The sequence below is a fragment of the Lissotriton helveticus genome, chromosome 3_1 (genome assembly GCF_964261635.1).
Source record: "Lissotriton helveticus chromosome 3_1, aLisHel1.1, whole genome shotgun sequence".
Taxonomy (NCBI): domain Eukaryota; kingdom Metazoa; phylum Chordata; class Amphibia; order Caudata; family Salamandridae; genus Lissotriton; species Lissotriton helveticus.
This window is the reverse complement of record NC_136061.1, coordinates 332,234,273-332,262,132: the sequence shown is the minus strand read 5'-3', so window position 1 is coordinate 332,262,132 and position 27,860 is coordinate 332,234,273. Positions and strand designations below refer to the sequence as shown.

Genomic DNA, 27,860 nt, shown 5'->3' with positions numbered 1-27,860 from the left:
CTCGGGGCGGGCTCACCCCTAGGGTATAAATAAAGGGGCCGTAGACCTCTCGGGGTCTCCCGGCCAGCAGTGATCCACTGTCTCATGTGTCACTCTTTACAGCGTGCTGCGGCCTAGGCCCCTAGGCCCCGCCACGCTACAAGCTCGAGACTGCACGGGCAAGGCAGCTCTGCCCTGAAAGTCACAGAGCGCCGTGGACCACCATTGTTTCCTTCATTGCCTTGAAACCAGTGCCCTCGCTGCACACAGGAAAATAATGAGGCATCGCGGGACCCCTCAAACTCGAGCCAAGGCACACAACAGAGATTCGCAGCTATTTTATTTATTGTAAGCATCAATATAAATCATTTGTATATACTTATCAACCTATTTCCATAGACTATAATTCCGGACAAACAACAGTCCACCCCACATTTAGCAAGTAGAATTATGAGCACTCGCTGTTTGCTTTCAATCGATTTTTGCTGCAGGTGCTAAATCGTCCTGCTGAATACCTCTATCCATGGGCCTGCAGAAGCCACAGACTCGCCTGTGGCCTCATCATAGGTACACATGTAGGCCAACCGTACTGCAGCCATGGCAGTCATGCTCGTGGGAGAGAGGGTGGGGGGGGTAGGTGGGGTGTCGAGGTTGCAGAGTGGGGAATAAGCATTAAAAAAAATTAACTTCACCTACCTTGCTACCCGTTTCCGTGCGTGTTGCCTGTTCTCCACTTCTAGATGTTGTAATGCTGCAGCGGGTCCCGCGCCGCGTGTTCCTGCAGGAACAGGAAGCAGCACCGAAGCAGCCAGCAGGCTGCCTCCCTCCACTACCCTAAACCAACCACAACGCTGCAATGGCAGCGTTGTGATTGGTGAGGCGAAGCAGAGAGCGCCCAAGACGGGCCATTTTCTCTGTGTAGGCTGAAGGGAGAGTGGGCGGTCCTGCTCGAGGGCAGGGGGGAGTGGCTTTCCCACTGTTGTGGGTATTGACTGTTCGGGTCGGCCCCAGGCCGACCGAACATTCAATACCCCACAACAGTGGGAAAGCCACTCCCCCCCTGCCCTCGAGCAGGACCGCCCACTCTCCCGCCCCCAACCAGGCACTTCTGCTTTCTCGCAGTGCATAAAATTGTAGTTTTTACCATTTTATGTTTCTGCTTCTCGCACTGCGAGAAAGCAGTGGGGCGGCCACCAAACGCTCCTATGGAGGAGCCGCCACTGTAGGCAGGGCACTTAGGTTTAAAACTTGCATTACTTTTTGGCAGGCCGTCTTGCAACGGCCACACATGCGCAGTTTAACCTCTTCAGCTCATCTGTCTTAGACAGCTGAGTTAGAGACACCATGGGTCTCCAGTTCCCTCGGGTGCGGCGAGACAGGCCGCTCCTTCGAATCCTGGTGCTGCTCTCATGGACGTCGCGCATAGAAGGTAAGTGGAATTATTTTTTCTTTATTTATTCCTTTTATTTTTGTACCCCCACCTCACCACCCTCCATACATGCCAGCCACCACTGAAGCCAAGCCAGGCCCTTAGTTTGGCTCATCCAAGTTATTCTCTTTCTTGTCTACCTCTTTTCAAAATACACCAACCTTTTAGTAGCACATGTACTCTTCTCTTAAAATTATATTTGATAATTCTGTTTTTTAATTTAAAATATTTATTGCAATTATGTGGCTACCACATCTACTCAGCAACATGCTTTCTTTTTTTGTTCTTTTAATTTTTGTGGAATGTATTTGAGAAAATGAAAATGAGCTTTAAACACCTTCATACAAAATCACAGTGTTCCTCAATATACAGACGTCTATTTCCCAAACAAGCCTATATTTCAGGCCTTCTTTCACCTGCTGCTGTGCCAGGGGACTGGCCTGCTTATTCTATAGTGTTACTAAGATGTGGATCCTAAATGATCTTCGAGAATAATACAGTTGTACCAGCAATCAGGAGAGAATGATGGGATCATGACTATGACTTGTTCTGTGTTTCATGCGCATATTGTTTTAGAAACAAAGATGAATTTCATTATTTTATAGATTTATATTGATAAAAGAATTCACCCTTGAGATGATTCACCTAAGTTTATAAATGTCTGTACATAGTTTGTCAAGGGTTGTCCTATTATGTACCATAATGACATCATTCCACAGAAAGGACCAGCCAAAAATTGTGGACATCGATGTATCATTCCCATGGAGACTTCGGGCAAAAGATGCCATTCAGCAACTGCTGTACAACTAAACGGAACTGGTCTATGCTCAATAGCCGTGCCCCAGGCCAGAAAGGAAGCCTGCATGGAGCACAGTAAGGTGTTTACTGGTGGGACTCTAAATTCCAGTTGGATTTGTGCAAATTGAAATCATAAATTGTGCTATAATTAACACCATCCTGCTTCTCCCCCTGATGGATTTTGCCAGGTCAAACCTTCTTACTTTTATCAGACGAAAAGTCCCAGGAAAAGGGCAAAACAGGGCCTTTGACGCTTTAACTACGGATGCTGCATGTTATGCCTCCGTTTCAAGTGGAAAACCTGGAACAGGAGATGTCGAGTTCATGCTGTTCGCCGGGAGGTACACCAAACACAGTACGCAGGTTAGTCGGGTATTCTCTTTATTAGCATCTCGTGCAGCTGCTCATCAGCACGTCCGTCCTCGTCCCTGTCCTGGTCATTGTCCCTCCTCTTCTTGTCCCCTCACCGGATCTGGTGTCCGGTGACCTGGTCACTCTCCCTGAGGACCCACAGGGTCCTAACGCCCTACTGTCAGTCGCCCACACTGTCGGGTCACGACATCTCCCCCCTTGTTGCAAACAAATGTTCATGACACATTTACCATAATCACTGTCGCCCACCATTGACAGTCCTCATTCACAGTTATATTGATGGAGGGGAAAGAACGAGAGAGAGAGAGAGAGAGAGAGAGCACTGGTCGCTCTACATCTCTTCAATGAGTCTCTGTTGTTTACTGCATGTCCTTCGTGATCTTGTGTCTCCATCGCTTCCTTGTCCTCTATCTTCCTCCTTCCATGCGGCTGCAGTTGCCGCTGCCGTTTCTTCTTTCTCCGCCTTCAGCTCCTTGAAGGGCGAGCTGTTTCTTGTGATTCGTTGTTGGTCGGAGGCAGCCGTTATCATCGATCCTTTCACTTTCGTCACCGCCAGTGAGTCTTTGGAGAACCGGTTGTCCGATTTTCGATATTGTTTCTGTCTCACCACCACCAGGTCTCCTTCATTCAGTTTCGATGCGGACGCATGTCTCCGTTGATCCGCATAGGCTTTCATTTTCATCTTTGCTTCCTGGTCTCTTTTTGCACTGTCGCTCCGATCCGCATTCATCTTCGCCTCCATCTGTGGTAGTCTTGTCTTGCTCGACCACCTTAACACCAGTTCGGCTGGGCATCGACCTGTGGAGCTGTGAGGGGTATTCCTGTAATCCTCTAACACCTGGCACAGTGCCTGCCCAGTCGATATTACAGTCAGCTTTGCTCTTTGTATTGCTTTCTTGATTGTCCCCATAAAGCGTTCTGCCCTCCCATTGACCTGTGGCCACAGGGACGTTATCTTCAGATGCTTGATACCCAGGTAGTTCATGAACTTGCTAAATTCTTCTCCTGAGAGTGGTGATAGCTTGGCGCTCGGATTGGCACATGTTGTTACTAAGGCCTTGTGATCTGTTACTTTTGTGAATTGCTTTCCGTCGATGAACATGTGGTAGTGCTCACATGCCCACACCACTGCCAATCTCTCTTTTTCTGGCTGAGAGTAGGCTCTCTCAACGTCTGACACGCTTTTGCTCCCAAGTGCCACGACACATTGTGGTGGTTCCTTGCCTTGGTTGTGTTGTGCCAGTATCGCACACAGTCCTACTGTGCTGGCATCCACGGTCAGTTCGGTGCATAAGTTCTGGTCTCTTAGTACGTGAATCTCCTCCGTTATTGTCTTGTTCTTGTATGTCACAGTGTCTGTAAATTCTCCCAAGTTCGCCACGGGTCTTTTCGCACCCCAGGTGAATACCTCTACTCTCGATTGTTGTAGATGCGGTTTCCTCTTCATCTTTTCATATTCCGTGACGCACATTATGTTGCACGTCGCTCCACTGTCTAGTACAAATTCCGCTTGGTGGGGCCCTACATCTATGGTCACTGATTCTGTTTTTTGTATTGTCCTCTTGTCTACCAGCCTTATGTTTTCTTCATTTTTTTTTTTTTGTTGTGGACATGAGGTCTAGATGCTCTACTTTTTCTTCTGTTCCTTCTTCTCCTCCTGACTCCAGCGAAGAGCTCCTTGTTGTCGTTTCCATGTGTCGCACGTGCCTGTCTGTCGTCAGTCGTGGTCTCCCTGGTCTACCTTTTTCAAATTTAGCGATCCACTTCTCCCATTTGATTCCCACCTGTGGCTCCGAGACGCTAAGTGGCAGTGGTCTGCGGTACGGTGCGCTTTGTCTGGTCTCAGCCATGTTCTTTTATTTTGTTTGTGCCTTATTTGTGCTTTCTTCTCTGTTTTTCCTTTTGTTTTATTTTGTTCTTTTCTTGTTCTCTTTATTCTCTTATTGTGGGGATCTTTTTTTTTGTCCCTTTCCTTTACTTTCCACCTTGTTCCTTTGTTTTTCTCTTTATTCTCTTATTGTGGGGATCTTTTTTCTAGTCCCTTTACTTTTCTTTCTACCTATTTTGTTTATGCCTTATTTGTGCTTTACTTTATTTTCTGTTTTTCCTTTTATTTTATTTTGTTCTTTTCTTGTTCTCTTTATTCTCTTATTGTGGGGATCTTTTTGTCCTTTTCCTTTACTTTCCACTTTGTTCCTTTGTTTTTCTCTTTATTCTCTTATTGTGGGGATCTTTCTGTCCCTTTCCTCTTCTTTCTACCTCTGTCTGCCTTTATTTCTCTTCGGTTTCTTTAATTGTCTCTTTTTTAGTGTTATTTCACTTCATTTCCTCTTCGCCTGGCCTTGAAATGGTTGCCTCTATTGTTTCTTATGGCCTATTTCGTCAATGTCCCATTTAAAATGCACGCCGCCGCCGTTCTCGCGAGATTTTGCGATCGAAATCTCGCCTGTCTGTCCTCAAAATGGCCGCCACTCCAGTTCTCTCTTCTGATTGGCCCAGCCGCCTGACTCTGTAATGGCTGCCGAGACTCTCGCGAGAGCTCGCGCCACTAGTTTCGAATTGCGCTCTTGTTCTCAGCGCTTACCGCAGTCGGCTGGATCTGCTCTCGGAGGCTGTCGGGGTGGACTCCCGTGTTGCTGCTTCTTTTTCCAGCTGATTTCCGCTACAAGCGCATCCAGGGTGTGCACCTTGTTTTTCGATGGCGCCTCAGTGGACACGCGTCGATCCGTCTCTTGACCTCGTCGCCAGTTGTCGTGTTCATGCTGTTCGCCGGGAGGTATACCAAACACAGTACGCAGGTTAGTCGGGTATTCTCTTTATTAGCATCTCGTGCAGCTGCTCGTCAGCACGTCCGTCCTCGTCCCTGTCCTGGTCATTGTCCCTCCTCTTCCTGTCCCCTCACCGGATCTGGTGTCCGGTGACCTGGTCACTCTCCCTGAGGACCCACAGGGTCCTAACGCCCTACTGTCAGTCGCCCACACTGTCGGGTCACGACAGGAGATATTGCGTACACACAAGGGTAAAGGCATCTACTGGATGGGATAAATACTTTACCCCAATCTGGCCCACTTGTAATCAAGGTTAAAGAAAGAAGGTTAACGAAACTGAAACAGAGCAATGCCACTGCTAAGGAAGGAAGGAATGTACTATAAAAGGAAGAAAGTGAAGGGTGGCTGTAATGCTGGGTGATTGCACACAGACAGAGGCACTCAAGGAAGGCAGGCACTGACTATAGGCCTTTTTTAGAGTTTGGCTGATGGGATACTCATAAACATGTCCGATGTCCCGTCCACCATATAACTGTTTCTTATGTTACTTGTAATATGGCGGACAGGATGCCCACCATTTCTTGACAGAGTATCATGTCCGCCAAACTCTAAATAAGCCTCTATGTTCTTCTCTCTGTAAGGCACAGTTACCAGGAGTGGCCCGTGCAGGTAAGAGCAGTGAGGCGGGTGGAGGGGGAGTGGACAGACAACAAAGAGGGAAAATAAAATTTAAAAAAGAAAACCAATTACCTTGCCGTCGCCGCGTCGCTGACTCAGAGCAGCAGCGAGCGCATGATAAGTATTTTTCTTTTTTTAAATTGTATTTTCCCTCGTAGTCGTTTGTCGACTCCACTCCACCCCACCCAACCGCTCTTACTTGCACAGGCCGCTCCTGACAATTTATGTCCGTAAGTAGTAAACCCCACGAAGAACAGTGATATAGCAATACCCAGCCACATGCATAGGCTGTGCTCCCAATAAAACTATTAAAACTTTGAGACAACATGATAGCACAGTTCATATTTGACAAAATCAGAGCAGCGCTCACAACAACATGTACGAGAAGCTCAAGGCACCAACTAGGCTCAGCAAGAGCAATGCCCAAAGAAATCCAGAGACGGTCAGAGGAAATATTCCGACAATGAAGAAAGTCTATAATGCATGAAACTGAGCAAAGTTCAGAAGGAAGGAAGTCTACGAAGGCTGAAACAGATAGATGCTGTAGACAAGCAAGAGAAGGGTGGCTGAAACTGATGGTGAGAGCACCCCCTTTCGCCAAAAATAGGAATATTACATGGACTGAAATAGACACATGACTCAGGTAAGGGGAAAAGAAAAATAGATAAACGCCTTCAAATAGGGAAAATAGTATTTGCTGCTGTAAAAGAATGCCCAAAGATAAGTAACATCCAGCTGGGAAGTGGAATAAAACATAATGAAAAAAACCTAAAAACGACTCGTAAAAACAATGCCAAAGGTAAAAGCCTCGCCAGATTTCGTTCTTTGCAAAAGCTGCCATTCAGTTTTTCTGGGGCTCTGAACCTTCAGCGGGCAGCTTTCATTCCGCTTCCTGTGCTTATGTCAGAATATCCTGCAAGACCTATCCGTGAAGGGCTGTTTAAGACGGGTTCTACCGATTCTGCACTCATTGCATTCGATTTTATATGATTGGACAGAGATTTAACGATGCAACAAACACACGCGTAGCAGCAGTAGGGCTTGCTGACCCGGTCGGTTTAGTGCAGCGTTGCTTTTTTGCATTTAAATTGGAGAGTTACTGCTGTTTATATAGTGCACAGTAAAGGCAAAACAGGGATGAGACAGCACAAAACACAACAAAAACTGCTCACGATGAAGGCTTGGGCCTGCAGATTCAGCTGCTTGCGAGTGTCAAGGTCTTTCAAATGTTAGTATTTTTCCACACAGTTTGCTTGTAGAAAAGGTTTGCACCTGTCAAAGGTTAAACATATGATTAATTTCAATGTGGAAGTCAAATGATTTATCTGCTCTGTTGCTGGATGTTTCCCTCTCTCATATTTGTTGAAGGTTGAGCTGCTAGTCACTGGGGACTGGAATCCCAGTGAACAATGCACCCACGGTATTTAAAGAGCTGAGATTCCAAGCTGGAAAGTCGGGAAAATCCTACCTGGTCCACTTTACGGTGTGTGTAGCTAAGGTGACTGACCTGCAGAGCAGATAATCCAGACTGGGCCTCGTGTCAGCGATATTAGCACCCAGTTCCAGTTGCTACAAGCCTCAGGCAAATATTTCATATCACAACGGGGTAGTAGCAAAGTTCTCTCAACAAGCACATTTCGGGTGGGAGGATCAGGGTGGTATCTTGCTAGAGTGATGCTAGCATGAACGCAACTGCCAACAAGCATCTGTTGACCCTAGATGTGCTGTATACATGTGCATGAAGGATTCGGACGTTACAGTGGCACAGAAGTGGTCAAAGCAGCTTGGATAAAAAGATGGATCATCACACCTGAACAGGTAACTCCAGTAGATTATAGTTTCATATGTTGTACTATGGAGGAAACGGAATGGGGAAACATACCTCAAACGGAAAAATTAAGATTCTGCGACACCCAACAAAGAACACCTTAGCCACGTATCTCGAGGCAGGATACATGAGCAAAGCAACCAGTGACATAAGATCTGAGATGTCAGTGCAGATGCTCCAGGACTGTCGCGGCATTAGCTACAGACTGGGGTGAGCACAGACCCTCAGCCATGCTAAAAAGCACCCATGAGAAAGCTAATATCAGACACAGAACTCAGTCTCCGGACGATTCTTTGTATTCTCTTCAATGTGCTCTTCATCACCCACCTCCAGTTTCACCTGCCTATGTAGATAAAAAGACGAACATTGTCCAAAAATCAATCTAAGAAAAATCTATCCAGAAAGGTGATATTCCTTTTGTGCTTTTCTACATTATTACAACACTGGATTGAACAACCAATAGATCACACGCCATTAGACGGGGTAAACAACCTTTACAACAAAACTTTTACAACGCACTACCATTACAACGCGGTCATTACAACGCAAACTATTACAACGCATTGCGCTGGGGGGCGCTCTAGGATAGGGAATAGGTTAATTTACTATCCAATAACCTTCCCTAGTGTCCACAGGGACTGGAGTTGGAATAGTAAATTAAACTATTCACTATCCAACACCCAAAAGCGCTATGCGTTGTAATGGTATGCGATGTAAAAACCGCGTTGTAAAGGTATGCGTCGTAAAAGTATGCGTTGTAACGTCATACATCCATCAGACGGAGGTTCTTTTTCATTTGTTCCACCAATGCTGCACTTCTAAACTTCCAGTGTTATCCTCCATCAAAGACCTAGTTCTCCATGGACAGAGGCAATATGAGATTATCTCGAGATTATCTCGATTCCATTGTTTCATGTTTAATAAACCAAGAGTCACTGCACGCTGATCCTCCCAAGTTCCATCTTGTGATGTGCTGTTTAAGATCTTGGTGATCGACAATAAAGTTACGATGATGATCCTCCCAAGTCAGTCATCTGCAGCTTCTTTGTTGGACCTGGTTCTTACCACTATGTGCACTAATTATATGATACTAATGGGCCTGCAGAACAGACTGTGCCACCCACTCAGTAGCCCTTTAAACATGGCTCAGGCCTGCCATTGCACAGCCTGTGTGCAGTTTTACACTGTCATTTCGGCCTGGCAAGTTAACCTACTTGTCAGCCCCTAACCTTCCCTTCATTACATTTAAGTCACCCCAAGGTAGGCCCTTGGCAGCTCCAACGGCTGGGTGCAGTGTAATTAAAAGGTAGGACATGTACTTTTGAGTTTTGCATGTCCTGGTAGTTAAAAACTGCTGAATTCATTGTTCACTACTGCTTTCATGGTTACCCCCACTTTTTGTTGGTGTCAGTATGTTTTTGACTTGTCTAGCTGGGATCCTGTCAAGCAGGATCCCAGCCAGTGTGCTTCCTTCCTATATTTGTTATAGTAAGGACTTTGGTGCCTATACAATTCACTACTGGTGTACCATGTAAGTCCCTAGTATATGGTACTAAGGCACCCAGGGCATAGGTACACCAGGGGTCTCCTATGGGCTGCAGCATGTATTATGCCACTCATGAGAGACCACTGCAACTGTGACTACAGGCCTGCCATTTCATATATCTGAGGTCACTAAACTTAAAACCTATAAGTCACCCCTAAGGCAGGCCTTTCAATCCTGCAGGCAGGGTGCTGGGTTATAAGTGTGAGTGCCCTGCATGAGCAGGACACCCCCTACAAACCCCAGAGGTGATTCTCCAGGCTTTTTAAGTGCGGTCAGCCATTTTGATACATATAGTGGCCATGCATCAGTACACAACTATATAGTGGTTGTGCCGAACCTGGGCATGTTTGGTATCAAACATGTTGGAATTATAGCCCAACACCGTTACCGGTGTTGAAGGTATGATTCCATGCACTGGGGGGCTCCCAGTAACAGCCTTCCCGGGTCTGACAGCAAGCTAGTGCTGCGGCCGACCCCTGACACGATTTCTGTCCTCCTGCTGCTGAGCTGAGTTTGAGCATGGAAGGTAGAACAATAGGTTGGCTGTCACAAGGAGGTGTGACCACCTCCTAGACAGTACTAAAAGGATGAGTGTAACTGCACACCTCACTTACTCAATGTAAACCAAATGTAATTCAAGTTTTACTTAATCTTGGGCTCGTGCGCGTGCTGCCGTTATGGTGAGAGAGATCAGACCCCTGTCACTCCCTGTGTGCTAAATAAAAAGAAGGCTCTGGATCACCACAGCCTGAAAACGGAGCACAGCATTGAAGACGACACTAATCGTTTCAAAGAAATTGTTCTTGCAAATTAATATTCTTGAAGCTCAAAGGGCTCCTATATTTAAACACATCATTATACATGTGATATTCGAAACATTTGTACCTGAGACATGATACATGATTTATGTTGCAATACTAAACAATATGTTGCATAACACTTTACATTGCAGTGTCACGAAATATATTTTGAAAAACAGTAGTAATCAGTGTCACATAATTGTCGGATATACAATTTCAAAACAAAATGAAAATCAAGAAAGATCCCAATGCATTTCGGGTTCCAACAAATGAACCCTTCTTCAGGGGATGTATCAATTGTTTGTCCAATCTGATTAATATCCAAAAATTCAGTTCACAGGAACCTACAACACAATTTCTTTCAATTGGTAACAAGTAAAATATTGATGGTCAAAAAACTATACATGCATGAGCACACAGATCGGAGATAAAATTAGAATTTGCACTCTCAAAAGATTAATTAAGTTAAAAGAGAAGAAATTAAGAAAGAAAAGATAAGTTGTTACAGTTACGCAAAAAAGTTGCCCAAAAACGCGAAGTGTTTGTACTTAAGCACTCCATTGAAGCAACACAAATCAAAAGGATCATAAGAAGCAGATGGGATATCATAGATCAAGAACCGGATTTCAAAGGCTTGTTTCAGGGTCCTCCCCTATTTGCTCACACAAGACCAAGAAATTTACGGGAGTTGTTAAAACCTAAAGACACACACACAGGCAGTTACAAAGGTATGCGCAAATGCTATAATTGTGGACAATGCAGTAATGTAATGTTGGGAAACGTGTTCACTCACCCACACACGGGCAAACAGTTCAAATTACGCCATACATCAGATTGCAATACAGAACAAGTGATATATGCCATTAAATTCCCTTGTGGCTTGGTTTACGTTGGAAGAACCAGCCGGAAGATAAAAACCAGAATAGTCGAGCACAAAAGCAGAATTCGCAATCAAACACTACATCACCATTAGCTGCACATTGGTTGCAAACACCGCACACAATACCACAATTACGTTTCACAGTACTTCAACATATCATTTTACAACCAGGAATTGACATTCACACAGCGCTAGCACGCAGAGAAACATACTGGATCAAAACCCTAGGTACGGTAGCACCGTGGGGCTTGAATGACCATTATGAAATGATTTGTTTTCTGTGAAATGATTGCTGATATCTTAATGTGTTGTTCAGAATTTGCACTCTTCCACATAAAATATCTTCGGAAACTTCTCATAACTCATTTTCTCCACACTGTTTCATGAATTCTCTAGCGCACTCGGTGTAGTTTTCTCTATATATCTTTTCTCACTGCACACGTAGTAATCGACAACTTAGGCACATTCAGTACGTTGAGACTGTTTTTTGCAATAGTGCACCAAGCTCTACTGCACTTAGTTTAGCTGCACATTCATTAGGCTGAACCCCTACATCAGGTGGCTCATCATGTACATTTCAAGCTGCTTCATTAGTGAAAGATGGTGCTTAAACTCAACATTTGGGGGGTTAATTCATAGATTCAGTGTCTAGCACACGGAAGCACCACAGTGTGTGAACAATAACGTTTTTCATGGAAGCATGTCTAAACTCGTAATCCGCTTTTCGTTCACACACGCCAATATTCGGTACAACGTTAAAAAAGCACAGTGAGGGGGAGGAGCTACGCTAGCAACCAAGATGGCCGCATAGGCTCCCGGCTCCGTCGACCTCCGTCGCTGGCGGACCTATCCTGAAATTAATCCTGACCTCCCGCCCGACTCCCGGGTGTCTGAATCGTTGCTGAGCCCAGGGGGGCAATCCCGGAGTTTTTCCCGCTCTGATTGACGAAGTTACACCGTCTTTCATTTTTGGGCCTACTCCAGTGTGTAAGCCGGGGCCTCGAGTACTGACCCAGCCGGGTTTCAGTTGAACAACATTGGCCGCGGGTACCTGGCGGGGTCCGGTCTCATCGGAGTGAAACTTATTCTTCGATCCTGATGGTGGTTTCTGGTCCCGGCGAATACTAGACAGACGGCGACGAGACGTGTTGCTGCGGTGGGTGGGGGGCCAGGTCCCGGGGACCCTGTTGCGTCCCTCGGGGTCCGCGGGTGGGGCCCCCGCTCGCGGCAACAGTGTAAAGAGCGCCGAGCCTACAAGTCGCCTGTTGCTTCCGTCCATCCCGCTGCTGTTTATTTCCCCGGAGTGGCTGGCCTACGTTAAGGTCCTGCTCTGTTATAATGCAAGCAGAGATGGATCGGACCATGTGTGGACCATCACTGGGGACCGTAATGGCCGCCATCGGGGCTCTTCACTTGCAAATGGAGGCTATCTTCTACAAATTGGCAGTAAGCATCGAGAGTGTGTGTTTGGGACCGGGCTCCAGCCCTGTGTCAGACTTGCAACATACGGTGACCCCCGCGAAGCTTGATCTAACTCGAGAGGAGAACCCCGAACATAATTAAGACCTGGTGCCATTTGTCTATGCACAAGTGCAGCGGTACGTTGCCGGAGCCCTTGAACAACTAGCACGATCGGCAGAGTCATCGCCCGCGCAGGACTCATTTTTTCCTTCGCTTCTGGAGACTTCCTTTCACACTTTTTTGACTAACTTTCGTGTATTTGGTAGACTTCGAGACTTAACATTTTTGACCCTTTCAGGCAGTATTGGTCTTGTTTTTTTACAACGTTTTGACTCTTTTGCTACTATGTCGGTCCTACCGGATGGGGTTTGTGTGATGGATCGTAAGGGCCAGGGCTGAATTTGACTGTCTGAGTTCGGTACAGTGACTATCTTTTGGCTCTGCTGGGTGGTGTCTGTGAGCGTAGGGGCCAGATGGAAGTCTGATTGTCTGGGTTTGGTACAATGACTATGTTTGATAAGGGATTTGCTGCCTCTGTTGTGCCGGGGGTTGGGCGGGAAGGTCTTCTCTTTTTCTGTGACTCCCCTATCTGTTTGCCTATTAATCTGCTTTAATTCGCTTTGTACGACGGTAGGGGCTGTCTGCTTTTGGCGGGGGGAGGGGAGCCCGGGAGTTCGTATTGTATTGTATGACATTTCCTCCTCCATCTTTTCCCTTCCTCGGGGTTTAGTTTAGTGGGCGACAGGCACGCTGCTAGTGGGGTTAGGTCGTAGCCATCTGCAGGGGTGCAGGGTGGGTGGCAGAGGAGGGGGGTTTATTTTTCCTTTATTATGTTCTATGGCCTTTCTTTTTCCCTTTTCCCTTCTTCGCAAGAGATGTGGCATATTATCCTGAGCCGCTTTGTTCCTCATATCTGGGTGTCGAGTGTTATATTTTCATATCCTGTCTTCTGGGTGGGCGGGTTCCGATGATGTTTGCTTAAGGTTATCTATACCGTATTGTTTTGCCCCAGCTCTAAGCTGGCATTGTTGACTTTCAGATGCTTATAATTGTTGTGTATTTCCTCAAATCATTTGCCCGTTCGCCATTACAATATGTTCCTCCAAATGACACCGATATGTAAATTTCTTCTCTTGTGTTATCATTAATAAAAATATATATAAAAAAAAGCACAGTGAGTTCTGTTTATATTTAGTTTCATTTTTAATTTTATTTTCATTTTTGAGAACTAGTGTACTGCACGATTTATAACTGTATAGGTTCGTAAAGACCAGGTCGGGTTTCGAACCCGGCATTTGAAAATTCCTAAATGGCACTCTATGCCCTTAAATAAGCAAAGCATGCAGGGATAGCTTGTAACGTATCGCGGCATAGCAATACACGAAGGTTTTCTCCGAACACAGGAACACTGGCGCTCTGGTGAGTTTTTAACGAAAACAGCGGATAACTGATTACCTTTTTTTTAGATCGAGGCGGTAACATAGATTTCTAGCATGTTTCCTATGTTTTGTTGACAGAAGCGAAGTGGATTATACTTGGCGCTCCGTAGCTTGTTCAAGACGTGACCGTTGACACTTTAGACAAGGTTAGCGGTAGGCGTTTTTTTTACAGTTCTTAACCACAGGCTAGTTTCAAAGCAGCATGATCGAGTGCTCTTTTTCACTCGTTACAGCCCATACGCACAGGAGGTTCCCCTGTTAGCAGACCACCACGATGCCAGACTAATAGTTTTCAGCTCCGTAGTTGACTGGCATTCAACCGCTTATATCGGTAAGACCAGATCTTAAATATCTGAATCTCCTCCTAAGGCACAAATAGTTGGGGTTCATCTCACCTCGTGGTAACAGTATAGAAAGACTGGGAGCTTTGCTTCTAACTATCTTCACGCCGTAATACTCACGCCATATCTTTTCTTTCTTAATTTCTTCTCTCAAATTCTAATTTTATCACCGATCTGTGTGCTCATGCATGTATAGTTTTTTGACCGTCAATATTTTACTTGTTACCAATTGAAAGAAATTGTGTTCTAGGTCCCTGTGGACAGAATTTTTGGATATTAATCAGATTAGACAAACAATTGATACATCCCCCTGAAGAAGGGTTCATTTGTTGGAACCCGAAATGCATTGGGATCTTTCTTGATTTTTATTTTGTTTTGAAATTGTATATCCGACAATTATGTGACACTGATAACTATTGTTTTTCAAAATATATTTCCTGACACTGCAATGTAAAGTGTTATGCAACATATTGTTTAGTATTGCAACATAAATCATGTATCATGTCTCAGGTACAAATGTTTCGAATATCACATGTATAATGATGTGTTTAAATATAAGAGCCCTTTGAACTCCTTGAGTCAAAAATATTAATTTCACAAGAACAATTTCTGTGAGACGATTAGTGTTGTCTTCAATGCCACCTCCTAGACAGGACATGGTGTATTGGGTTGGGGTGGGGGTGCTTGCCAGCACCACTAGACTGCTTTGAAGGGCACATTTGGTGCCCTCCTTGTATACTCCGGTTTGAGCCGGTTCAGGCAGCCCTTGGCTCCCACTCTGATGTGAAACTAGACAAAGGACATGGGAGTATCTTTCCCTCTGTCTAGCTCTTCCTCTGGGAGGGACCCCTTAATCGTCTTAACCCCTTTCGTAGGGTATGAAAGGGCTTACCTGTGGGTGGGTCCCTAGATTTGTCGTGGGACAAGACTCAAGCCTGAAACCACATCACTCTTTGACCGTCTGGACACTTGGACTTCGCTGCACTTCGCCTGGAACCAAGACTACATAAAGGAAGACTCCTACTGATCCTGGTCTCGCTGTTCTGCAAGTTTTCTTCGTCATCTGTGTCTGTGCTTCATCCAGGATCTTCAACAGACCTGTGCTCATCAAGGACACCCGAAGTAATCTCTCTTGGAGTGCAGGGAGTCACTCTCCGGCATCTGCAAGCACCATAACGAAGCGGATGTCCCACGGACTTCGAAAGGCCCAGCAACATAGGTGGTGGTTCTACAACTCCCTCGAGGCCTGACACGTCACCTCTCTTCAATTTGGAGGCCAGTATCCCTTGTCAGAACTGCTGGGACCGAACCCCTGTGAATCGGGTTGACTTGCCATTGCCAAGGCTTGTTGGCTCTGCACTCCAGAGATCTTCAGGCTACAAGAAGCACCATCCTCCAGCATCTCTTCTTACCAAGATATTTGTCCTCACCACATCCTCCTCACTGTGGGCCTTCATCTTTGGTGAGCTGCTCGTGGTCCTCTTGTGACTCCTGTGCCTTTGGCCTGTGAGTCCTCTCGAGGGTCTATCTTGCTTCAGTGGGCTCCCCTGGTTTCTCGGGCCTGCTCTGACTCTCCTGCACTTGGTGAGTCCCTTGGACCTCGTTTGTCTCAACATTTGCTCCTTCATCGTTTTCCACGTTTGTTGCTGCTGCCAAAGCTTGTTGGTGCTCCCGCTGGTCACCGACCACCTGGTTATTGACTTCCGACATGAGATGTCTCCTCAACGGCTCCTGGTGTTCCACAGCATCGCCTGGTCCTCACAGCTGCAGCAAAAAGGTCACCATCATCACTCCTGCATCTTCCATCGTCGGTGTTCATTGCTCTTCCGTGCCTCCTGGTCACCTCCGAGTGGCATAGACTCTGTCCCCTCTGCTTGCAGGTTCTTCTCTTCAAAAATCCACCCTCAGAATCCACAGGACTCTTGCACAGTCTTTGCCAGTGGCATATTTTCTGAAGTCCTCCATTGTGGTCTACGGTGGTTTCCGATGTCACTTCCCATCTACGCACCCGGCTTCTATACTGTAGGTATCGAGGTTCCTGGGTGTCCACGGGTATTGAGACTCTCCAACCATCTGTCTTCCACTGGGTTTCTGGCTGTATTGCCACTCTGCGCACAGCCTCTGTAGGGTACCTGGATACTTACCTTGGATGGTTCCTTGTGTCCCGAGCTCTTCTGAGTATCCTGGTTCAAGCCCTGATTTCGGTCACATTTCACATTCTACTTTCTTAGTATATGGTTTGGTCTCCCCCTTGAGAACACTGTGCATTATGCTTAATTTCCAATTGAAGTATTGTGTGCATTTGTGTTGATATCTCTGGGTAATAGATATACCAATGTGTTAGTGATTGTATAATAAATAGACATATTTTTGTAAATACTTTGTGTAGTACTTTTTCATTTACCTACACTATATGATTACAACTGGTAAAACAAGCTGCTTAACACTCCTTGTGGACTAAGCCTGAAGACTGCTCTCCATTGCTACCACGGAGAGAGCTTTCTATGGTTGTCTAAGACCCCTAAAATCACATTAATCACGCTTAAACAAGTGTGCACCATATACTAAGTCAAACTCCTATAGATACTGCAAGGCCCATCTCTCCAATAGGTTAACACAGGGATTGCCCTAACATATTTTCTAAGTGTAATTTCCCATTGGGAGCGGATAGAAAAATGGGGGTTGGTATCTCTGGACTCATAATTTAAAAACACATCTTTTGGTTAAGTTGGTTTTTAAGTCGCGGGTCATGAAAATGCCACTTTTGGAAAGTTGGCATTTTCTTATTTTAACCATTCTGTGCTTCTGCCTGTCTCTGAATACACATCTGGATTAGGATGACAGCCAGGCTTTCTGCATTCCCTCTGGATAGTCACACAAGTGGGAACTGGGTTGTGACATTTGCAACCTGTTGGCCCATCGCCAGGCTGATGGGCCTTTCAAGGGTAGATTAGGAGGGAGGGGCAGACACCTGCACCTGAATAGGCCTGTGCCCGTCCCAACACAAGGGGCTGTATACTCCCCTATAGTGTGCCTTGAGCCAGGGAATGAGGGCAAGGACCTTGTGAGGATCAAAAGCCTCTTTTATGTCTCCAACATTTCAAAAACACTTTTTGGTATAAGTACTGGACCTCTGGCACCCCCAGAACTAGTTCACTTTAGGGTACGGAGGAGACCATGCAACTGTGAGGATCTGTCCTGAACAAGAGGGACTGCCACTATGCCACTTGCTTTGCTGTGTTGGCCTGCTGCCTACTGTTAGATCTGGGAGTCTCTAGTTGGCGGAGGTAGGTACCACTGTCCAAATAGGGACCCTTGCTTCTAGTCAGGGTAAGGAGGATATACTCTTTAGATAACCCCTGCTCACCCCCTTGGTAGCTTGTCATGAGCAGTCAGGCTTATCAAAGGCAATGTGTAAAGTATTTGTACCAACACTCACAGTAATACAGTGAAAACACCTCAAATAGACTCCACAACAGTTTAGAAAAAAATAGAAGTATTTAATCTAAACTAAACAAGACCAAAACGACAAAAATCCAACAAACACAGTTCAAGAATATGGTTTCAAAAGAGTTCTTAAGGTTCCACAGTTGATTCACGTTTTAGCCAACTGTACCTTTATCTGCGACAAAAGTTCCAAGCGAAAGTTGCAGCGTTGAAAAACAAGCGATGCGTCACTCCAGAGACGCTGGGGAGGCGATGCGAGAACCCCGCTGGATGCAGCGGGCATGTTGCGACGAATCCGGTCTGTATGGGGAGGGAGGCAGTACCTTGTATGGATTCCGGTACGCAGGTTTCGTAGGAAGCGTCTCGCAAAAGGTACGATGCGACGATCTTCGGGAAAGTGACGATCCCAGGTGCGGCAGCGGCGATGCGCGGCGCAGCAGCGATCTTCTCCTCTCGCAGCCCCTCGATGCGATTGCTCTGCGACTACTCTCGTAGCGACGTGATGCCGTCCGCAAGCAAGCGGTGCGACGATCTCACCCAGTGACGACAGGCTCTGCGACGATACTCGCAGCGATGGTACTTTTCCCGCACCTGAGCGATGCGTTCCACAAGCGAAAGATGCGTCAGTTCTTGCAGCGGCAACAGGCGCTACGACGATCTCGATCTTTGCGGCGGCAGGAATTTCCTCGCACTGACGGGGATGCGCTCCTCAAGCAAGCGATGCGTGAAACTTTGCAGAAAGTCTTTAGTATCTTCTTTTCCAGCTTCCCAAACGCAGGTACAACTTCCAGAGGCCCACCACTGGCCCAAGCACTCTAGGAACAGAACTCTCTCACTAGAGTTCAGGGAAGCTGGGGGTGAAGTCCTTTTGTTCCTGGGACTTCCTAACAGGGAGCCAGCTCAACTCAGGCCCTTGGAGATCTCTTCAAGCAAGGGGACACAGCACAAAGGAAAGTCCTTCCCCTCTCCTTGGCAGCAAAGAAAACTGCAGGGCAGCCCACAAACACACAACAGGACAGTCCTTCCTCTTCAGTCTTCCAGCTTTCTCCTTGGCAGAGGTTCCTTCTGATTCCAGGATGATCTAATTTTCTGTAGTCTGGGGTTATATACTTATACCCCTAAAAGTCTTTGTTCCCTTTGTGCAGGAGGGCTCTGAGCCCGGTCTGAACCAGTTCTGGGTGTTCCTTGAGCATTTTGTTTTCCTGGCTTCTCCTTTCCTTTCAGAGAGAGGGGCAGGGTCGTCAGCCGCCCAGCAGGAGGTAGAGCCAGCATTGTGGAAGGCAGGCACAGCCCTATTCAGGCCAAGGTGCTACCCCCTCCCACCACTCTAGAAGCAGATGGAGCTATTCAGCCCAGGGATGGCCCACTCAACCTCTGGGAGCCACCCAGCCCCTGTCACTCACAAACCAGACAGTCAATTCACAAACAGGCCAAGGCACACAGAAAGGTCAGACAAGAAAACAGCCACTTTCTAAAAGTGCTGTTCTCAAACACAGGATTTAAAAAACACCTTTCCTAAAATATGTGTTATTAAATTCTGAGTTCAGGGATACCAGACTTTTGTGTCCTATCTTGCTCCTATGGGAAGATATGCTGGTAACCACTGTACACAGTATTCCCCATGATAGCCTATGGGCAAGATAGCCTCATAATAGTGAAAAATGAAAATGGCTGTAATTCACTACCAGAGCATGTCACCTGCACTAGTACATGCTCTACCTTTCACATACACTGCAGCCTGTCCAAGGGGGTACATTGGGCCTTCCATAGGGGTGACCAATGTGTATAGAAAGGGAAGGGTTAGGCCTGGTCAGTGGGGGCACTGGCCAGGTTGACATGGCAGTTCACAGACTGCACACAGGCACTGTGGTGGCAGGCCTGAGACACAATTTTAGGGCTACTCATATGGGTGGCACAATCAGTGCTGCAGGCCCACTAGTAGCATTTGAATCACCAGCCCTGGCACACTCAGTGCACTTTACTAGGCACTTCTTGGTAATACAAATATGCCAATCATGGATAACCAATCATAATAACAATTTATACAGAGAGCATATGCACTTTAGCACTGATCAACAGTGGTAAAGTGCCCAGAGTCCTATTGCCAACAACCACAGGTCAGGAAAAAACAAGGGAGGAAGAAGCAAAAAGTTTGGGGATAACCCTGCAAAAAGGGCCATTGCCAACACCTACCAAGTGTTGTGCTGCCTGGGGGGACTGCCATTTTGCAACTTGCTCTGCTGTGTTGGCCTGCTGCCTCTGCAGTGAGTGGAAAATTAAGATCACCCTCTGCATCCTCTACGCTCTCAAGGAAACTCCAACGGCCTGTTGGCTTGCCCCTTGTAAAAGTCTCAGGCCATATAAGACTTCTCGGTGCTTATACTGAGCACTTCTGCCATCTGATCTTCGAGGGTGTGCTTTCACTTAAACTGTCCACAAGCCACGCTTACTTCCTGCAGTCCAATCTACTGGTTGGTGCTTTAATTCCATGTTCTCCCCAAGCCAAGCTCTCTGCATTGCTGCAGCGGCAGCGACTACCTCTCTAGCGTCATTTGTCTACAAGTTGCGCCTCTGTAACAAGGTATCTGCACCATGTATGGGGGCCCCTCAGTGCCGAATACAGCCAGTGAGCACAGACATATTGCCAGGCAGCCTCGGAAGCCTCACCGTGGGAAGCCAAAAGCATGTGCGGGCTGACAACAGCCTAAACACCCCTTCCGTCAGACAAAGACGATCGGAAGAGGATGCTACCACCTTCAAGAGCTCATGGAGGAACCACTGCAATCTCTGACATGGCCCAAACCCGCAGGGCACCTCCCAGCCCACATCAAATACCATAGAGCTGGGCGCGCATTGCCACTTACTTCCAGAAACAGGTACAGGGGATTGCATGTCACAAACTGCTCTCTGTGAGCATTCTCTACCCTGCCCCCTCTTTCTGGGATGAACACAATTTAGCGCTACTAATCTTGAGAGTACTTGAGATATTATGAGCAACTGGCTATTTTATTAAAAACACCCCACAACTTTTCTACTTGCTCAGTAAACATGCGCTAGAACCACTTGCATCAAGGTACCTTATTGTCTTTGTGACAATGGGCTGTCCAGCAAAGAAACCTTTTAATTTCAAGTATGGGGCACGCGCTAGCAGTGCTAGCCTTGATGAAATCAACCCTAACACATGCATATGTACTGTAAGTGGAGAAGTGATGCAGAGGTCTAGCCCGGGACCAGGGTTCAATTCCCCGCCTCGGCAGGTCTTGGGCTCAAAATTTCCACAGACCTGATAATTCTCGCCTCGGTGCCTTTTCCAATCATGGAGTCCCACTCTGCAACTCTGGGCAATAGCTTGCTTAATCTCCACAACGGTGCCCACAACGCTAAGGAGGCCTGGCCTCCACCTTGGGGGTGCCCAGGAGTGGACATCTCCCAGGGAAAGCCAGGATGGGTTCCACAGCGGTATTCGTACAAGCGCCTTGAGACCCTTGCGGGTGAGTAGTGCGCTATACAAGTATCAATTTACATTTTTTTTTACATTTTAAGGATGTCTGAATACCGATCAATACTGTATGATTTTATTTAAGAAAATATTTACTGGTTTTGTGTTGTTATGGTCATAACTAAGTAAAATAAAGATTACCTATTTTTTGACCTGGTGGGGAGTCGGTCTGAAGTGTTTTCACTGTGTTGCTGAAACGCTTGCACTGTACAAATGCTTTACACATTGTTTCTTTGATACCTGCGACAAGCTACCAGAGCACAGGTTATCTTATGTAGGTATCTTACTTACCCCTGACTAGAGTGGTGGGTTCTGCCTGGCTAAGGTGCATAATCTAGCCAACCAGAAACCCCGTTTATAACATTCTTATATAGTTTTTTAATGTTATATTGCATACATTTTATTAATAATGTGATCCCCCTGAAGTTTCATGCTACCATCTGTGAGTAAATAACACAATACACATGACACTAGGGTGGGGAGGTTACAATGAAAACTCAGCATAGCTCAGCAGCCCCCACTGAAATGTCTCCATCTGTGATCCTGACAGTCCTTCTAAATTGCACTCGAAGATGGTCTGGACTAGCTGATTTTAGTGAACCTCGAAAGGACATTCCATTTGAATGTTGGAACTCTTAGGGCCTTAAACATCACTATTGTCCTGAGAAAATCCAGTTAATTTCTTGAGGCAAGTAAGCAGTCACAGTGTATTGTTAATATTTTCTGTAGCCCCATAGTAAAACTATCCCTTTAATCAAACCTACAACATTGATTACCAGCAAATGAAAACGAGAGTCAACATAAGATACATCTTATAATCTATAAGTAAAAGACACAGGAGCTGGGGATCAAGTCTACATAGGCTTCTGGAGACAGATTAAGCTCTGGGTCCTCTTAGAGTTATCACTAAACCCACCCATTTAATTTAGACGGTTCAAAGACCTGAGACAAGTTCAGATGCTTGAACTTCTTTATATTCTTGTTGTGGTCTAAGACAGGGTAGAGCCCACCTCCCTTGTTCCGCATAAGAAAATGCAGGATTTGTATTCCTACCCCTTTTCTATTGATGGGACCAGCTCCATTGCTCCCAGAAAGAGCAGTCCCAGGTCCTTCTGTAGAAATTCCTGGAATTCTGACCCGGCCAGATGTATTCCAAATGGTGGTGAGTGTGGAAACTCTAGAGCATAGCCAGTCTCCACCAGCAAAATGATGCATGCATCTCTGTATCTGAGACCTACGATAACCACAGATGTAGAGTAGAGTGGACCTTCAGAGATGGTACCACATGGATAGATAGTCCTTAGGGAAGAAATGGGCCTCGAAGACAGCTAAGCAAGATTAATCTTTCCTGTGAGACATCTCTTCTTCACCTACTGGTTCAAGAAGGAAGAGGATGCTCAAATCAGTGGCTTGGAGCAAAATAACTCTCTGCCCTTGAATCACTGGAAAGCTTTAGTCATCTGGTCTTGTGATGTAGTCTTGGTGGAATACCTTGGAGGGCATTGAATTATTTTGATTGTGAATATACCTTTCTTCTTACCGCCGAAGGGTACTACAATTACTTTCTTAAGGTCTAGGATGCATGCCACAACTGCCAATACATGGGCATAGTGATAGTTTTGAAGAGGTCCCAGGGTGGCAGCAGCACTAGTTGCACATTTTCTTAGCCCATGTTGAGCATGAACAGGTACACTGCATGAACATAGTGTAGGGGCCAGGAGGTGTATTTGTGAAACACTTGTCACAGAAACAGCAGATTCAGCCCTTCACTGGCCATAATGGCATTGGCATTGACTTGTCTCTGGAAGAAACCAGTAACCTGGTGCATTTCAGTATGTCTTGAGACACTTGGCCCTCTTGACCATGAGGAATGATGTTGCTTTACCTTCCAGAGAAGCAGCAACCATTAAACCAGACTGAGCTGATAGGGTCCGGGAGAGAAAAAGTGGATTTTCCTGGGGGTCCTGCTCTATTGTCCTAAGACTTTGAAATTGCAGATTCATAAAAATATTTCCTGCATATCTTATGAGCCTGTTTGAGAACTTGTTATCTGAAAGAGAGGTCAGGCCTCAGTGGTGGTGGAGTTGTTGCTGCCACCAGCATACAGATGCTCTCATTTTCAGGTGGAGGTTCTGTGGTCTCAATGGAAAGTGCTTCTAAAGGCATGGCCATGACCACATGGTAGCAACTGACAGTGTAGGCCCTCGTGGTCTCTGGTGGTAGTCTCCAGGTCAGAGTCCAGTTCCTCCACATGAGGTCTCTTGCAATGAGAAGGTACAGAAGATGTGTCCATATAGTTATCAAATATCCCTAAAATGATAGCTGGACCAATTAAAATCTTGACCGACATCTGACTTGAAGTTACTTGTTTTAACATTGGTACCGTGTTCTGCTACTGGTCTTTTGTCTATGGAAACTGCACAGGACTGATAACAACTACACCAGAAAAGGCGATAGCTGCACAGGAGTGGGAGACATAACCAATTAAGATGAATAAACTATGTTTGTCTTTGTATGGGCAACCCCCTGAAACCTATGATTATTGTCAGATAATATCTAATAGTACTGAAATACTATATCCAAGTTGGCTGTGAAAATTACCATGTTAAACAGCATATATGGCTGTTTCGACCTGCTCAATTTAAAGCCATTTCTGGGTATGTCTGGGTGGTTAGTAATACATTGCAGAAGAATGTCAATAGCTAGCAGAAATAGTAATGGAGCCAATGACAGTGCCAGGAGTGCCTAGACCTAGCTGCAGCTTTAAGTGCCAGTGAATAGTAGTTACAAAGACTCACTAGTAAGCTTATGTAAGGTTTAGGGAAGAGCTAGCCAGGGTGCAACTCATCTTTGAATACTGTTTTGTAGTATGGAATCATTTAAATATAAAGGTGGATGTTTGTGGTCCTCAGTAGGAATCACTAGGCAAACATCTTTCACCCATATCTTGTTTTTTTATAACAGGATGCATGGATACTGAGAGATCTGTATATTGGCAAAAGGAGTCAGTTTTTGCATACAAAGGGCCAGATTACAAGTTTGTTGGTATGTAGAACCGCCGAACCGGTGGTGGTGGTCCGAGACCATCGCCAGACTGTGGGCCTGACTACAGTATTCCAACTGCGGTGGTCGGCCTGCCACAGGACCGCTGCAGCCACCGGGGATCCAGGGTCCCGTGACAGCTCATCGGTCAGAGGCAGTAATATGCTGGCAGTGCAAAAGCGGCACCGCCAAGCATGTTATGGGTTGCCTCAAGCCACCCTTTTCATAGTGGTGAGAATGCCATGAAAAGAGTGACGATGAGGCAAAAAGGCAACCTAACAGGGTCCCATGTGCCTCTGGGTGTGGGGGTGCATGCGGGAGGTCACATGTTGTGCCCTCTGTACATATGCACCCCCAGTTCCTGCACAGTGTGGCATGTATGCCACACCATGCAAGAAGGTGCAGTCAATGCTCTGAGAGCAGTTGTCTACCTGTTAGACTCTTTTATAAGCCTGATAGACTGCCACAGGACCGCCCGCCACTGGGAAAAACTCCTGATCTGGCAGACGGTCGCACCATGGGTTTGGTGGTCCTACAGCGGATGGAGCATTGCACCATCTGGTGTGGTACCACCAACTCATAATCAGGCCCGAAGAGTGTATGTCACTGTATGAGCTCTAATTAGACCTGGGTAGAAGCACTGCTCTTACCATAGTCAAATCCTTGCCACCATCGCACCACTCTTCTGCTACAGACACCAACAGTTCTTAGCCTTCAAATTCAGGAGGGCATGACATGGTGAAAGAATGAAGAGTGGTGCAAGTGTGTACCGTACCAGTAAGGGAAAGCCCAGGTTTCCCCTTTTGGCAAAAAATGTTTACACATCCCATGAAGCTATTCTATAGTTTAACTGAAGAGAAGTCCATAGGCAGCCAATACCGTTAATGAAATAATCAGACACTTTATTTAAAAAATACATCTATGTTTGAACATTACTAGTTTGAACAAAAAAACTGAGCTCTGGACAAGTAGTAAAGGAAGATTTAAAGAAAGTGAAACAAATGCCATTTTAGTTTGTTAATCGGATGCACTTATCACACATGGGGGCTATCTTCTTTTCAGGTGTGAAAACAGGACGCTGCATGAAAACTCGCATAAATGCCACCGGGACCTGTGAAATCTTTGCCTGGTGTCCAGTGGAGAAGAAACAGAAGCCAAAGTAAGTTTATCATCTTCCATAGTGTTTTGTATTTCTTAATATTGTTAACAAAAGTATAATTTGATATAACTGTGGCTTTAATGGCCTTTACAAAAATAGGGAGTAGATTTCCTATCATTAACTCCATTGAGTGATATTTTTGTAAACAATATTTGGGCTTTAGGGAGGAGTAAGGAGAGGCTTACAGAGGGCCCCCAGAGGTATTAAGGGAATGACATGCAACCATCAGCAAAAGAGTAAATATACTCCAGTTTAGAGCTTGAATAAGCACAGCACCACCTATGGCCAGCCACCAGTACTGCAACACCCTTCCATAGAAAACAATGGAGTTAGGGACTTCAAATAACACCGCATAGGAAATAATATTAAGTTATTTAAAGTATTTCACAATATAAATATATTTTGATTTGATGTTAAGCAATTATTGAAAATGAAATAATTTTTTTTGTTTATTTTAGAATATTTTTAAAAGATTTCTAGAACATTACATTTTATTAAAATATAATCACTTTTAATAATTAGTAACACCGATATTTTTTACTTTGCATGAGATTTTCTTTAAAATTAACCTTCAGATAAATAATTGTAATCTGATATCTTCAAAATTAGATTTTTTCCTTTTAAATTTGGTTTTTAATGTGATACAATTTTTTAAATGTAATTTGTTACATTTAAAATCAATATAGGGAATTAAATATTAATATTTAACATAGAAATATGTTTATTCTTAAGATTAATAAACATTTTCAATTTACATAGATTTGTATGTTAAATGTTAATGTTAATTACATTTATGTATTTTAATTGTAGAACAAACTAAATAAATATTGCAGCAGTATTAACCTAATTGTTAATCAAAAGTTTACTTAATGTAAATTATTAATTTAAAAGCATTAAATTAAATGTATTTTTTTTAAGATTTCTTTTTAAAAATCCACATAAATTAAAAAGTTTATACTTATTTATTATATATTAAAACATTATAAACAGTTATGTATAGAATTAATTTAAATGGATATAATTAGTTGTTTAAAATGAGTTAGATTCCTTTTTAAATTAAAAAAGGTGATTAGCATATGTTATCCGATAACAATATTTATTTTTTAATTATAGTTCATTTTCAAAATAAATTCACACATTTGTACACATATGTATATATATATATATATATATATATATATATATATATATATATATATATATATATATATATATCATTTTCACACCGAAAATTACCCACGGTCGCGCTTCGGTGGGGAAAGAAGAGCCACTCCAGTTTGCTACAGTAAGTCAATTTTAATCGTAAATGGCAACAAAAAGATGCATTTCGACCTCTCTCAGGGTCTTGTTCACATGACCTATTCCTGAATCCAGGAAGTGATATCGTTTTTCAAAGTCTGCACGTCACAGCGTGCACAGTTAACAGTGAACAAAGACTGTGTTATTCAGCAATTCATGCATTTCATGCCAAAAAATAAATTCTAGCAGAATAGTAATATACAATTAATTCATTGTATTACAACGTACGTAGAATTGGTTGAATTTCCAAGTTTAGAAAGTGTGTCTAGTGCACTGGATGCCGGTATTAGTGATGGTGGGACTGTAGTAGTGTTGGTTGCCTCTACCTTGTTTTGTGTCATTGTAGGGTTTGTTGTTGAACTTATGCCCAGTTAGGGTACAGTACCTGTGTGTTGCTCATATTCCAGGTGTGAACGTTCGTCTGTGTACTGTGCCATGTCGTTTTGAAGGGGGTTGGGTAGTGTTTTCTGACTATGCGCAAGGAATTAAGTGAGAAATTGAGTTGGAAAATTAAGAGAGGAAATTATTATATGGATCTGGGTGTAGTACCCATTGTCCATGTACTACAACATGGTAGTGTAAATAGTATAATCATAGAGCAGTGGCTCGACTAAGATAACGGATTGCGTTTCTTGTGCTCTTATCGATACCCCTGGCTATTCCTCACTCCGGTTGTGTCTCAAGCAATCTGTGGCACTGCATAGAAAACAAGAAGGCCAAACAGGACACTAACATTCATATCAAAAGTAAGTCTAATAACATATAGTCAGTCACATGTTGTACAAGGTAGGGCTAAAGTTAACATTGTCATCTTCCTACAAATGGTATCTCTTATACAGTGACACATTTTACTTTTGATTTTTAATTTCAGAAGTCAATCAGTTCAATACATTATACACTGTATCAACATTTGGAATGGTGAGGGGAGGATTAAACTTGAATTTTAAATCCCACAGTCTAAAGCAGTTTGGAAGAAGTGACTTAAAATACAGTATATCTCTAGGGATTCCTGAATTCATGTTCAACCGGGCCCGGATAAAAAACGGCAAATATTTGTTCATAGATGTGAGTGCATTTCCTCATCGTTGTTCATCC

At 44.7% G+C, this 27,860-nt stretch overlaps 1 protein-coding gene across 1 annotated transcript in view; it reads left to right on the top strand.

Annotated features, from left to right (window-relative positions):
- The window catches only part of P2RX5 (purinergic receptor P2X 5), a 559,306-nt gene that overhangs the window by 307,756 nt on the left and 223,690 nt on the right, over positions 1-27,860 (top strand). Inside the window, exon 5 of the mRNA XM_078679950.1 lies at positions 25,370-25,466. Within this exon, the coding sequence (XP_078536076.1) occupies positions 25,370-25,466 (97 nt within the window). The remainder of the gene's footprint in view (positions 1-25,369; positions 25,467-27,860) is intronic.